General features: G+C 31.6%; 1 protein-coding gene across 1 annotated transcript; it reads left to right on the forward strand.

Annotated features, from left to right (window-relative positions):
- The first annotated feature begins 4585 nt into the window (after positions 1-4585).
- LOC147286657 (uncharacterized) lies at positions 4586-14657 on the forward strand. Its single transcript, XM_086240810.1, has 6 exons — positions 4586-4596; positions 5113-5158; positions 10366-10521; positions 13650-13923; positions 14343-14442; positions 14525-14657. Exons 3-6 carry the CDS (start codon positions 10378-10380, stop codon positions 14655-14657), a joined length of 651 nt encoding a protein of 216 aa, XP_086096936.1. The 5' UTR covers positions 4586-4596; positions 5113-5158; positions 10366-10377.
- Positions 14658-16006: the final 1349 nt, after the last annotated feature.

Raw genomic sequence — 16006 nt, forward strand, 5'->3', positions numbered from 1 at the left:
ATTTTCAGGGTGAGTTTGGCCTATTTTCGTCTTTGCAATTTTTTGTTATTTCTGGCCTTCGGTTTTCCCTTCTTTTACGATTCCTGCCATTTGTTCATGGTTGCCTCACATTTGTTATCTTTTTTTATCTGATTGCCCCTGTGCAATTGTCGAATTGGGCCTGCCCCTTTTGGTAATTCTGCTCGATTTGCCTTTTGGTTCCTGGGTTTGGTCGGTTTCCAACTGTGCAATTCTTTTCTGACTGGATGAACGATGCATTTGAGAGAAGCGTTTGCTAACGAGATTTCCATTTCGTCGTCGCGCGACTGGGGTGGGTGATGAGTTCAGACCATCATGTCGTTGATTGACGTTGGAGGTAAGGTCTGCCACAAGTTTTTAAAAGAAATTTCCCTCTTTTAAAAAAAATTAATAATCAGTGATTGATGATAAGAAATGTTGCAGGCTCTGCATCCGAGGAGATAATCACTGTTTCATCCTGATCTGGCGTTGCGATCGTCGTTGATTTGTGTTTGTCATTGCGATGGGTGAATCTGTCCGTTCGCTGGTTCTTCAAGAGATAAGTCTAATTTCCATTACAGTAGCTCTGTTTTATTTGTGTGCTTATGTTTCCTTGCTTTCTGTATTTGTTCTGGGTTAATGTGATTGCCTCTCAAGGGTTTGTGAGTTTTCGATTCTCTTGGGTAATTCTCTTTTTAACTTATTTTGTTTCTGTTGCATGATTGTTTGTTGTCAGTTTTTGTTTATCTTCCTAACTGATGTTGTTGCTATGCAGTTATATCAGTGGAGTTGAGTGCTATTGTGTGATTTATTTTGGTTCTGTTTTTCTGTCGCTTTATTTTTATCTAAACCTCCGCATACATAGCTTTTGTTCATATGGGAATTTAATGGTTCATATAATAGGCTATCATCTTATTTATGTTTTATGAATATATACTGGGTCTATACGGGCTAAGAGGTTCAAGAGATGCAGTCAAGTAAATGTATATACTTCATTTCATCCACATCGTCAGCGTTTCTCTTCATCTCTGCATTTAGTCTATTTGATTTCCTTCATTATCTTTTACTATTTTTAGAAATTTACAATTATTTGTTTTCTTTTATCTTCATTATTTATCATTTGTTTTCTTTTATCTTGGTTATTTATCATTTCTAATTATCATTTCTTTTGTCAAATATCATTCTTCATTGTTCATGATTTTCTTTCTTTCAAAATTTTTTTTTTTCTGTCTATTCCTCCTGTGGTTCATTTATTTTAATTTGTTGTTATTGTTTGGTCCATTTCTATGACAGTCATTTAATGTGTTTCGGCTTCTATCATAAGTGTATAATTCTTTTTTTCTTTTCGCTGGAACTTATTGACAAACCTTTAGATGAAAAACTGTTACTCTGGAGGTTGTGTCTCTTTTGGTTCGTCCGTACACTAAATGTTTTCGCAAAGAACATATGGCACCCAGGCAATATCTTCGCTATCAAATTCACTTTCTCACTTTTGTGCTGCTTTACATATCCAATTATAATTTACACCTGCCTTTTGGATCATGCCACTGACGTCTGTATGTATTTTATTATCTTTATACTTCTGCTAATGTATGTTTTACTTTTTTGTAGGGACATAATATACCAATTGTTCATACGGCAGTTAAGGTAAGAATCAATAAGTCACTTTTTTCTTTTCTTTTTCCAGTATCATTATTAGAGAGAACCAATGGTTTATCTATTTTTCAAACCATTCCCGTTTATGAATCTATTTTTATTCTTATATCTGCGCACAACTGACCATTTGGCCAAAAGGGTGTCCCCTGTATGACATTATATCACCTCCCCACAGCTTAGTTTATATTGTATTTAATCTTCATGGTCATTTTGTGGTAGGTTCATCAGTGAAAAGATATTGGAGACCTTTATATCGTCACAAAAGGTACTTTTTTTTTATCTACATAGATAGATTAAACCATTTTAATTGGTCTGTTCCTATCAATTGTTCCCAACAAATTCTTTGCACTTCAGTCATTCTTATATGTAAAAAAAAAACAAGCTCAAACAAAAGAAAAGTCTTCATGTCATTGCATGATTGCATGGTGATACCTGATTAAGTTATATTCATATGTTTCAATAATTTTGGTTTCTTTGATCTTTTAATGATGTATATTTATAGTCACATAACTTCAGCTACAACTACTGAAATGCACGAAAGAAACATAATAGCACCAAATAATTTTAAAACCTAGCAATTAATTTTAACAATCATGAATCAATTTGACTAGATATTTTCAATCTTATGCCATGCATGTGCAATAAATTATTGTAAACCAGCCCTACATTAGTTTGTATGTATATTAAGTGCATCAACTACTTAAAACATACCTAACCAATTTTGATGGTTTAACAAAATCAATCATATCTCTATAGTATTATTATTGAAATGCACCAAAGAAACATAATAGCACCAAATAATTTTAAAACCTAGCAATTAATTTTAACAATCATGAATCAATTTGACTGGATATTTTCAATCTTATGAAATGCATGTGCAATCAATTATTGTAAACCAGCCCTACATTAGTTTGTATGTATGTTGAGTGCATCAACTACTTAAAACATACATAACCAATTTTGATGGTTTAACAAAATCAATCATATCTCTATAGTATTATTATTTCACAGCTAACATACTTGAACAGTTCCATGAATACGTGTTCCTTAAAATGAAGACAATGCTGTGGAAGCTAACAATAACATTCTATGCTTAAATATGAAATCCTTAAATACAAACAAATGCTTATTAAGCAATTTGAATCAACCAGAACAAATTAGTTTCGGGTTATGCTGAAAAATATTTTTTTGGAGCTGGAATTCAAGTACTATTTTTCAGAGATTTGTGTTAATTTATTTAGTTTCAAATTTATGCTAAAAAAAGGGTAAAAACTATCATTCAATGGCTTTTTCTTTTTCTCTGGAATTCAATTATTATTTTTCACACATTTGTGTTCATTTATTTGGTTTCAAATTTGTGCTAAAAAATGAGTACAAACTATCATTCAATGGCTTTTTCTTTGCCTTTTTTGTGTTTCCCTGGTGGATGAGTCAACTGTATATATCTAATCATAAAAACAAAGCCAAACATTGAGAGGCTTTCAGTGAGGTCAATTTGTTTCCTTTTTTGGCTGAGATTTATATGATCTTTCACAGCTGGCATTAATTTTTTTGATCGCTGCAGCTTTCAATACATTCATTTAATCTTTAATTACTGTATACATTTTATTGACTTTGTTTTTCATATCAGTATTCAATTAAGTTTGTCAATCGAGCTTTTGTCAATTGTGACATAGGTTCTCTTTATTTTCTAATTTGGAGAATATAATTTGATAGTTTCTTTTCATATTGTTATGGTTTCAATTTTTCAATTTATTTGGTGCTATTATGTTTCATAGGTATTATTGTCGTTCTTTTGCAACGGTCACCATTCAACTCACGTTTAGGGAATTCTGTTCGGCAGCAGGTTCGTTTTTATTCAATACTTTTTAAAGATGTACATGCACATTCATGCGTAAAACAATTCAATGAATAACCCTTAGTATTGGTTGATGTGTTATTTCGCTCTGAGAAATTAACCTATAATTATGTATTGAGTCATCTTCTGTTAGCTTATGCATCTATATGGTTGTGTGAACTGAGTTTTTGTTATGCCTCTATGATTTTGCTCACATTTAGAAGGTGCTCACTGGCTTTGTATAATCAAATTATAGTGCATAATTTAATGACGAATAAATGCCTGTCTGTTATTCCAGGTCTGGAAAATCTATAAAATGTGCAAGAGGCCATTTATTTTGTGCACAGCCCATAAATAATGTTGTCGTTACTATCAAATTCTTTTAAAGATGTCAGTTTTAACACTTTTACTATATACTGATATATACACCAAAGTATTTTTTTTTTTTTGCGCTACAAATTTAAATTAGTTCAATCCGTTTTCAATTCCAGGTTATATCTAAGGCTGCTTTGAAGAGTGAACAAATCAATTAATCACATAACTATATATGCCAGGCCGCAACCCACAATTTTATAAATCCATTATATATTATTTCGGCTTTTACTAAGTTTCTTGCCAAAGAATAAAGTTTATAAACACATAAACATATCATATTTTTTAAATAGTTCATCAGATAAGCAACAATAACATGCTTTGATAGTCAATATTCTCTACATTATAGATATAACTACAAATTCCAATTGGTTTGATCCCTTGAAGTGTTAACTATATCTATGCTTGATCTTCAAAGTAGCGAAACAAATATCTTACTCTTAGAAAACATCTGTTCAAATTATTTATCAATCTATTTAATTGTTTTTTGGCAACAGGTCAGTTTCTATCAAATATGTTTCAGTTGTTTAGTGAATTTTTAATTTCATCAAAATGTAAAACATTGGTGTGATGGTTCTTAATTCTTTGTACTAATATTGTGAATGTCTTTTTTAAATATGAATTTTACAATTTTAACTAAAAAGAAAATTTCTTCTGTAGGTGTTGTTATGTTCGCAGTGCAAAGGTTGTTGTGAGATTGTTTTCTTCGTGTTTGTAATTCTATCAACCAATAGGTGAGTTGTTATTAAATATCTTTCAATTTTTTTTTTAAAATTCCACTATTCAGTCAGCTTGAAAAAAACACAAAAATGAACTTGGCCATTTTCATGGACATTGCTAATATGAACAAATATAAATTAGCATGATGTCAGTCATTGAAATTTAAAGCTCAATGGGAAAATATCTTGCATCAAGTTTCATCATTCTATCACACTTTTTTCATATATGCATGTCAAACTCCTCCCAAAATTTTTCTTCAATCTTAATGTCATCGTAAGGTCTTTACTTCATATTAAACCTTTGTCTGATCCAGTGTTTCCAGAGTCCAACCTCTTCATATTCTCTAAACCCTAAACCCTTTACTTGCTGATCTAAACATTTATACAACCAGTTCTTTGCAAATGTCAATTTTATTTATGCCATAAAAAAAATACCAATCATCAAACTCAATATCAAATAATTTAAAAATAAGAAATTCTCATTTAAAAGAAAAATTTCGCTCATAAAGTTGTCAAAATTCTGCTTTGTAGGCATTCCTTTCCTGCTTTTGTGAGAGTTCTGCGCATTAAGCAAAAGGTAAGTATCTGTTTAATCTATTTTTCAAACACTTTATTTACAGTATCTTTACAATGTGCATCTCTTACTTTTACAAGTAATGTATCATTTAGACATGCTGTTATATATTCATACATATTTTTTTTTTCCAGCCATCAATCTACTGCTTCCAATATTTTGCTTTGAATGCAATGCGTAAAAAGCCTAGGCTGTGTGATAGAACTTTAATAATAGAACAAAGCCATAGTTCCAATATATCAAGTAGCATTGATATAGCTAGCAAACAAGTATGTGATACTAATTGTGGCAGTGGCTATAAAAAAAAACAAATAACTCAGAATAAAAGACAAAAAACTGCTGATAGTGGATTGTCTAGCTATGCAAATGCACTTGAAACAAGCACATATCAAATGCTTCTAGATCAAGTGGATTCTCATTCTAATGCTTTCACCTCTGATGAAAGTCATTTTGATTCTGGTACTGGAGTTTCCAGTTCCTCAATCATTTCTGATTCTCATGTTTTAGCCTCTAATCAAAGTCACTTTGATTTGGCTATTGGAGCTTCAATTTCCTCACCTATCGAAGATAGCTCAAATCACATGAATAGGGGTCAGGCACATTATCATAAGAAGAGACAGAGTATGTCTTTTTTTTTGTTCCAATTTTCCTTCCAATTTCAACATTGTTGATATATTAGTCATACTTTGAAATTCTGATTTTTCCCTCTTTTGTGTGTGTTTTTTTTTTTTTTTAGGAACTCTTCACGAATATGTTGATTTTGGAGATAAGAATTATAAGTGTATATATTGTAATGCACTGTTTTGGTTAAATGAATCTATTCTAAGAAAATCTAAAAAGAATGAGCCTTTATTCACTCTTTGTTGTCAAGAAGGAAAGGTAAAACTTCCAATTGTCAAGCCAACACCCCCTTTTTTAGACACTTTACTTAATCCAGCTAAAGGTCAGTCAAGTTTAGCATTTAGGGAGAACATTAGAGCATATAATTCTATGTTTGCATTCACTTCAATGGGAGCCAAAGTTGATAATTCCATTAACAATAGACCAGGCCCTTACATCTTTAAAATTAGTGGTCAAGTTCATCATTTAATGGGTTCATTAGTACCACCTGAAGGAGAATGTCCAAAATTTGCCCAGCTTTATGTTTATGATACAAATAATGAAGTAATTAATCGCCTTAGTGCTGTTAACCGTCTTCAGACTAATCAAAAGTTGGATGACAATATTGTTAAAAGTCTTATCAAGATGTTTGATGAATCAAATGAATTGGTTAAATTTTTCCGCACAATGAGGGACAAATTTGAAGAAAACTCTCTTTCTAATGTCAGAATCAAATTGTTAGCTAGGCAGCCAAATGACACCAAACAATATGAACAGCCAACATGTGATGAAATTGGTGGTCTAATTGTGGGAGATATAGGACTTTTTGATTCAAATAGAGATATAGTCATCGAATTGCAAGGTGGAGAATTGCAAAGAATAACAAAATTACACCCAAAATTCATGTCTTTACAGTATCCTATTCTCTTTCCCTACGGTGAAGATGGTTATAGGCCTGATATCAAATGGAATAATATTTTGAAAAATCATCAAATGAAAAGAGGTAGAGTGCCTATGAGAGCTTTTATCGCTTATCAAATTCAAGAAAGAGAACTTGAATTCAGTACATTGTTAAAGGGTGGAAGATTATTTCAACAATTTTTGGTAGATGCTTATGCAACGCTTGAGGAAGACAGATTAGATTATATTCGAAAAAACCAAAAAGTTTTGAGAAGTGAGATATTTAAAGGCATTTATGATGCTATTTCAAAAGGTGATAAAAATGCAAATGATATAGGTCAAAAAGTAATATTGCCAAGTTCATATACTGGAAGTCCTAGAAACATGATAAATAACTACCAAGATGCTATGGCAATTTGTAGAAAATATGGAAATCCTGACCTATTCATTACATTTACTTGCAATGTAAAATGGCCTGAAATTGTTAGAGAATTGGATATAAAGCCTGGCTACAAACCAGAAGATAGACCTGATATTATTTCAAGGGTTTTCAAAATGAAATTAAGTGATATGATTAATTATATCAAATCAGGTAAACCTTTTGGAGACACTGTGGCAGGTACTATTTACAAAACTAAGAAGCTTCTTTTAATTAGATTTTCTTTTTTCATTATAATCATACTAATTACACTTACATTTTTTTAACTTATTCCAAACAGAAATCTGCGCAATTGAGTTTCAGAAAAGAGGATTGCCTCACTGTCATTTGTTAGTTTGGTTAGAACAACAATATAAGTGCACTTCGCCAGTAGATTTAAATAGCATAATTTCTGCCGAAATACCAGATAGGACTGTGCATCCAACTCTTTACAATATTGTCAATCAATTTATGATTCATGGTCCCTGTGGAGAATTGAATTTTGAATCTCCTTGCATGCGAGGAGGTAAATGTTCCAAGTTTTTCCCAAAGCAATATAAGAGTGAAACAATTTTGGAGACAGATGGCTTTCCTGTGTATAGGCGTCGTGAAAATCCAGACAAATTTGTCTTAAAAAATGGAATTAAAATTGACAACAGATTTGTAGTTCCTTATAACTCAGAATTATTATTAAGGTACAATGCTCATATCAATGTTGAATCATGTTGTCAATCAATGCTCATAAAGTATCTTTTTAAGTATATAAGCAAGGGTTCAGATAGAGCTAGAGTTGTTCTTGAAAATAAACCAGATGATGAAATCCTAGCCTATCTAAATTGTAGGTACATATCTCCATATGAAGCTGTTTGGAGATTGTTTCAATACCCTATTCATCTTAGAGAACCTGCTGTGGAACGATTGCCAATACATTTGCCTTTAGAGCAAAATGTAGTTTTTAGCGCTGATCAATCACTTGAGTCGATAGTTAATCGAGAAACTGTTCAAATGACAATGCTTACAAGTTGGTTTGAAGCAAATAAAAACTATCCTCAGGCACGAGATGTATCTTATGCAGAATTCCCTTCAAAATTTGTGTGGGATTCTCGCAATAAAATTTGGAAACCTAGGCAAAGAGGAACATCTTTAGGTAGAATTGCTTATGTTCATCCTGCATCTGGTGAATTGTATTATCTTAGGATGCTTTTGAATTTGCAGAAAGGTGCCTTAAACTTCAATGATATCAAAACTGTTAACGGCATTCAACATTTGTCATATCAATCTGCATGCCAATCTTTAGGTTTATTAGGTGATGACAAAGAATGGCTTCAAGCCTTAGGAGATGTTATTAGTACAGCAACATGCTCTGAATTAAGACAACTATTTGTTACAATGATTTTGTTTTGTGATGTGGCCAATCCTAAACTACTTTTGGATACTTATTGGCAAAGTATGTCTGAGGATATTTTGTACAAAGTTAGAAAAATTTTTGACATGCCAAATCTAATTGTGCCAGAGTCTGAGCTCAAAAATTCTCTTTTGTATGAATTAGAACAACTTTTTAATGCATCATCTAGCTCTTTAAAAAATCACAATCTTCCACTGCCAGATGAAAATAAGATGTTAGAGCTAAAAAATAAACTTTTGACAGAGGAGCTAAATTACAATATTCATGAATTACAAAGTGAATGCTTGAACTTAATCTCACAACTAAACATAGAGCAAAGAAATATCTATGATTCTGTCATAGCTGCTGTGAATGAAAAAAAACCAGGCCTATTTTTTGTCTATGGACATGGAGGAACTGGCAAAACTTTTTTGTGGCACACAATCATAAGCAAGATTAGATCTGAGAGCAAAATTGTTTTAGCTGTTGCATCATCAGGAATAGCATCTTTGTTATTACCAGGAGGTAGAACAGCTCATTCAAGATTTAAAATTCCATTAAATGCTACAGATTCTTCTATATGCCAAATAAAAAAAGGAACACATCTTGCCAAATTAATTCAAAAAGCTCATTTAATTATTTGGGATGAAGCACCGATGAATCATAAATATTGTTTTGAGGCATTGGACAAATCATTGTGTGATATCTTATCAGAAATACATGATTCATGTGATGCCAAACCATTTGGTGGAAAACCTGTTTTGCTGGGAGGTGATTTTAGACAAATCTTGCCAGTAATTCCAGGGGGAACAAGAGAGGAAATAGTGGATGCCTGTTTTAATAACTCTTATTTATGGCCTTACTTTAAAATATTTTTTTTGAAGCAAAATATGAGATTATTAAAAAAAGATTTGGACATTAATGAAAAGCAGAGAATAGCAGATTTTGCCAGCTGGATTCTTAAAATTGGAGATGGTCAAATCAATGATATGGATGATTTAAATGATGAAGAAGCATCTTGGATAGAAATTCCTGAAGATTTGCTCATTCAGCCATCTAAAAATCCCATTCATTCAATCTTTTTGGCTGCGTACCCAAATTTTGACAACAATTTTGAAAACATTGCTTATCTGAGAGAACGAGCCATCATTACTCCTAGAAATTCAACAGTTACAGAAATAAACAATTTTGTCATTAATTTAGTACCTGGAACTCATCGAACTTATATGAGTTCAGATTCTTTATGCTCTTCGTCTAGCAATTTTGAAAATCTTAGTCTGATGTATCCTGTGGAATTTCTTAACCAACTTGAATTTAGTGGTCTGCCTCCACACATTTTGACATTAAAAGTAGGTATGCCTATCATGTTGTTAAGAAATTTAAATCAATCCTCAGGCCTTTGTAATGGAACAAGATTAGTTATTACTCAAATGCTTGACAAGGCCATTGAAGCAAAAATTGTCACTGGTAATAACATTGGCCACAAAGTATTCATACCTAGAATTATTCTTTCTGCCACCGAAAAAAAATGGCCTTTCATTTTTAAAAGGCGTCAGTTTCCAATCAGGTCATGTTATGCAATGACAATAAATAAAAGTCAAGGACAATCTCTTAAAACAGTTGGTTTGTATCTTCCAGAATCTGTGTTCACTCATGGGCAACTCTATGTTGCATTATCTAGAGTTACATCTAGGCAAGGACTGAAAATCATGATAGAAAATAATGGAGAAGCACCAAATAAATTTGCTAAAAACATAGTGTACAAAGATGTTCTCCAGCCTTTCTTAAAAGGTTAAATACACCATGGACATATTATAAAAGAATGTCATTTTATTCATGCATATTTGCTATTACAAACATTTCATTGTTTTGTTTTTTTTCTAAGTCACAGTTATCTTATGTTTGCAGATCTGCAGCACAATGAGCTTGGTTCCAATCCGCAATCTGATACCCTTTGAAGACAATAAAAAAATCAGGGTCCGCATTTGCAGGCTTTGGAGGCCAAGGGCATATGGATCTAATGACCAGTTTGCTGGCTTGCACTGCGTGTTGGTAGATTCGATTGTAAGAAAATTCTTTTCTTATACTAATTTATTCATATTGTCCTTAATTTTCAAATACATAAATTTACAATCATTAATATCTGCTATATATTGCATTCACTATCCTTTAATCAATATTTACTTTTCATTTCTGTAAATTATAACTGTTTGTTATCCATGCATTGTATCAATTGTCTGTGTTATTCATTTTCTTTATCAATTGTCTATGTTATTCATTTTCTTTCTATTTCACTTTCGTTAATCACGTTCAGTTCAACTTTTCTTTTTCTGCATTATCATACCAGACCTACCTTAGCATTTTACTTACAATTGTGTTTCATTCAATTTATGTTTTTTTATCAACTTACCTAATATTACAAAACATAAATCAATGATCTATCTAGCTGTGATAACATATAATAAAAATACACCAACTATAGTCAAATGGTCTCACAAAAATTTAACCACCCAAAGATGCTATTCACAATCTATCTATCATACTTAGCTAATTAATCTAATCCGTACTAAATTTGCTGAAGTCAGTCAAATTAATCTTCTTATATCAATTTTTGTCTCATGTCTGGAAAACCATAATCAAATTTCGTTAACATCTATAACCAACTTATTTGCATTGTTTCATATAGCCTAACCCATCACATACATCTATCAAACAAATTCTATTACTTATTAATCGTATCCTTACTATTAATTTGGCTCATATATATATGTATATACATATATATATTAACTCAAACATTTCAGCAATCATAACTGTAAATGTATAATACTGCCTGACAATAATGCAACTTCCACATCACAATCCAATCACTAACTGAATGAAAATTACTTTTCCAAATTTTAACTCTTACCATAACAATTCTACACGAAAATAAGTCATCTCAACTAAACCCAACCAAAGCACCTTATGAAAAAGGAGAGCTAGATAATATTCTAAATACTTTTCTATACTTTTCTGCTGCACACACACTATCAACTAAACCCTACAAAACTACATTTCACTTTTTCACTTCCTTATTAGTTAGTCCGCAACTAAACTACAATTCACTTTTTCACTTGCTTATTATCTACAATACTATCAAATTTTCGAAATCATCTATGAGTACAAGAAGTATACTTTTTATTCACTTTCTTACAATTCAGTACAAATCTACCCATAACACAAAAAGATTCATGTGATAAGATTACTTACTACTCCATTTATTTAGTCAATTGTCAATCTACATTCCCACAGTCAGTTTTGCTATTGCATGCCCCACATTTATTTAAAACTGCTCCCCTATGCCAAAATGACCCATCAATAACCAAATACAAAAATTTAACAATTTATAAATTGATGACACAGCAATTTTCTACCTTCATTACCATACAATCTCCTGATTGGCAGCATCAACTGTGCAATCTACAAATTAATTATATTGTATATTTATACAAATAAACAGATTAGAACTTTCATATAAATGTAATACACTTACTACACATCTTATAGACTTTTAGAACATTTCTTAACCTTTGTATGTATCTCTACATTCTAAACACTTCATACATCCACATTTATCCAATTACATCAGTCCACCTTTTTATACCTTTTATTCCAATCAACACTTGCGCTTATTTTTTATAACCTTACTCCATTACGCTTCTTTTTTAAAACCTTACTCCATATTTTATAGCTCTTTTATTCCATAATCATATTAAACCTACCATCAATTAATTAAAAAATTCCCTTATAATTAAACTTCCTAAATTACTAACAATTTCGAGCGTCTTAACAATTTTAATGGCCAATTTCAATTTCCTAACACTATCAAATTATCTTTCTATACATTGTTCACAAATTCTCAGCTTAACTTCATTCCTCTTTCAAATTACATTGCATTCCTTAAATTCCTGATCATTTAAATCAGTTATGATAACCTCTTATAACCAACTCGCACTTGAAATAATATCCATTTCAATACATTCAATATCTTCAGTTTATACTGCAAGTATAAAACATGAACTAACATCCACAGCCATTTAAAGAGTAAACCAATCACAAACAAATCCAAAATTCAATTGGTTTCCTTCTCTAATTAATTTGTGTTTTTAAACATTTGTTTTTTTCTTTTATTTTTTTGGTAAACCTTACAACATGACCATACTTATTGATGATTCTAAATTTTTCCGCTAATTTTCTCTAACACATTTAAAAAATTTATTGTCCAGTAATAATTTTCATTTATGATGATTTTAAGTCTGATGCTTATGTGATTTACTTTCTTTGCTCACCAACCCTATCTTTTTTTATTAAAACATAGTACTCTTAATCTGTAACTCCCATTTTCAATTCCAACATCTATCCTAATATCTTCTCAACTGTATACTTAACATACTCTCTAATCCAATATACTCATATGCACAGCAAAATATTTAATTTCACTCTACAAATTTCAATTAGTTCAATCCCTTCAAAACTTGGTTATATCTAACACTGCTCTTAAAAATAGCCAAACCAATCAAATAACCATATATCTCAGACCCTCAGATATTTAAGAACCGATAATTTTATATATCCATTACATATTATGAGTTATATATGTTATATGATTATGTGGCAGTTAACAAACATTCTAGCTATTATGAGTTAAGAATATTACATATTATGAGTTATATATCCGTTACATATTATAAGTTATATATCCATTACATATTATGAGTTATATGTCTTATATGGTTATGTGATTAGGTATTTAAAAAACATGATACGCTATGTGTTTATTAACTTTGTTGTTTAGGATATATATGTGTTATATCCTCACGTATTGTTGTTGATTGGGTATCCTTAACTGAATTCTCCAACGTAAAATGGACCTACAATCATCTCGAGCATGACTTTAAGTCTCTTAAAATACAGACTGCACTTTCTGCTTTTTTTTTTTTTTTTTTTTATGCTCAATCCTACTCTACAAAAGTCATTCCACTTTTTGCCTTCTTATATACCTTATAATTTAACTATGTATCTATTCTCAACAATTTTCCACACCAAGCTTACTTTTGTTCATTCATTATTATTAATATTTTAACTTTTCTTTCCATGTGTTCATTATTCAATTCTTTTTTTCCCAACCTTTTTTGTCTCTCACCATCAAGGGAGATGCAATCCAAGCAACAATTAAAGAGATAGATTATGATATTGTTGGTCCAAAAATTGAAGCTGGGTGTGTTTATGAGATTTCTCATTTCCATACTGTCAACAATCGATCATCTTACAAGATTGTACCTCACGTTGGAATGCTCATCTTCAATGAGAGAACAAATTTCAAAAAATTAACAGCCATTCACCCAGCCATCCCAATCCATCGTTTCCACCTCCTTGACTACAGTCAACTTCCATCGCGGATCAATGTCCATACACTTCTTACAGGTAATCATGACACTTAATGTCATAGTTTTGCTTACAAATTTACTTAAGTTCAATTTGCTAATTCTCAGTTGCATTATTTGCTTCAAGATACAATAAATTATTTAACTTTGCTCACTTTGTAATGCCATCAAATACAAAATTATGTGCTGTCATTTGATTCTGCTACCTATTTTACAAACATATCAATTAATTATTTGCTTTTATGTTTTTTTCCAACTATCAAAATGCAAATCATCATTTCATTATGAATTCTTCCTAATAGTAACATAATAAATGCATGGCAAACTGTCAAATCAATTCTCCTAGGTTTAAATTTTCGCGCTGGTGAAAAATCATTTGAATTTAAACATCTTTCAAATATCATTTATCCAATTTCAAATCATTCAAACTGTTGAACATCTCATGCCAATGATTACCAGATTTAATGGGACGGATAATTGCTATCCAACCTTTGGAACACATGATGGTTGACAACGCAAGGATTGAGAACAAGTGTGAAATTCACATAGAGAATATGAGGTAAATTCTTAAAAACTGTCTATCAACTTCCAAATTTTTCATATTAATGCTTACACATGCTGTTTTATCTCTATTACTGCAGAAGAAATGAGATCAGAGTTACACTATGGAGTGATGCTGCCAAAGACTTTGATCATGAAGCTGTACAACAATTACCACCACCAGTCTTCGTTGTTATCACCAGTTTAAAAGTCAAGGAATACCAGAGTAAATAAGCAATTGTTTTATCCTTTTTCCTATTCAATTTATTTATAATCTTATGGTAAATATGATAAGTTCACCCTCTTATAAACATGTAGAAAAACCAGTTCTGAGCAGCACCAATGCCACTGCAATCTTCCTCAATCCAGAGATACCAGAAATTGATTCATATAAATTAGCGTATGATTCTCACACTTTTTCACTATACAAACGTTACTATTTTTTCCTTTTAATTAACAATTTTCATTCCTTTTTAAATATGAAACTTGCAGTTTTCGTGGTTTTGCAATGCCTATCAACATCTTACCACCTTCCACAGCCCCACGACTACCTCCTCAGCAACTAGAAACTACTGACAGATTAACTGTCAAGGCTTTGAATCGGCTTGATCCACAACTTTGCAAGGTAAACATTTATTTACAAAATACATTTAACAATTTTCATGAACTTTATTTTCCTTTCTGATCTAAATTATCTTTAACTCTTATTCTTTATCTCTAAATCTAATGCAGGATAAGATTCTCACCTGTAGAGCTACAATAACGCGTTTTGACACGCATGCTGGATGGTGGTATAAAGCTTGCCCAATTTGCTTCAAACAACTAAGAATCACTGCCCAAAATGACAAACTCATCTGCCCGAAGCACAGTGCAATCAATCCAATTCCTTGGTATAATTAACAGCTATTAACGTGGAAATTTCTTTACATGACTTATACTAATTTCAACAATTATACTTGATTGATGCAACATCTAACAAATTGAAATTACAGGTTCAAAGTAAGCTTTGTAATTGCAGACCAAACTGATGTGGCCAATGTGATTGTGATTGGAAAACAAGCAGAACAATTATTCCGGGTTTCATGCTACAATCTGGTTGTTGAAAGTGGTTTCATTGATCAAAACCAATTTCCAGAGGCACTGCTTCGCGTGAGAGGAAAGGCAAAAATTTTCCAGCTTCGATTTGGAACCCTGAAAAGTGATTTGAATAGGAATGATCTCCTTATACATGCTGTGTTTGATGAAGAACCCCTTCTGATTGAATCATCATCAACTCCACCTGCTGAGCAAGTACCCATTCCAAAAGAAAATCCATTACCTGAAAAATTGCTTCTCCATAGCCCATCACCTTCTGCTAAAATAGCTCCAGTTACACCCACTCCTAGCTCATCCACCAATTTGAAGAAAAGAACCATATCAAAAGCCAACCTCACAGTGAGAAGAGCTCTTTTCAGTGCTATCAAAAAACAAAGGAAAAAATACCAAAGGTAATTCCTCTTCCAATAATTTACATTTTTTTGTATTCTTACTCTTTACCTATGACTTACACACAAGCTCTAATACTTATTAACAGCTTTACATTT

Source organism: Dryas octopetala, chromosome 4 (genome assembly GCF_963921425.1).
Source record: "Dryas octopetala chromosome 4, drDryOcto1.1, whole genome shotgun sequence".
In the NCBI taxonomy this organism is placed as follows: Eukaryota; Viridiplantae; Streptophyta; class Magnoliopsida; order Rosales; family Rosaceae; genus Dryas; species Dryas octopetala.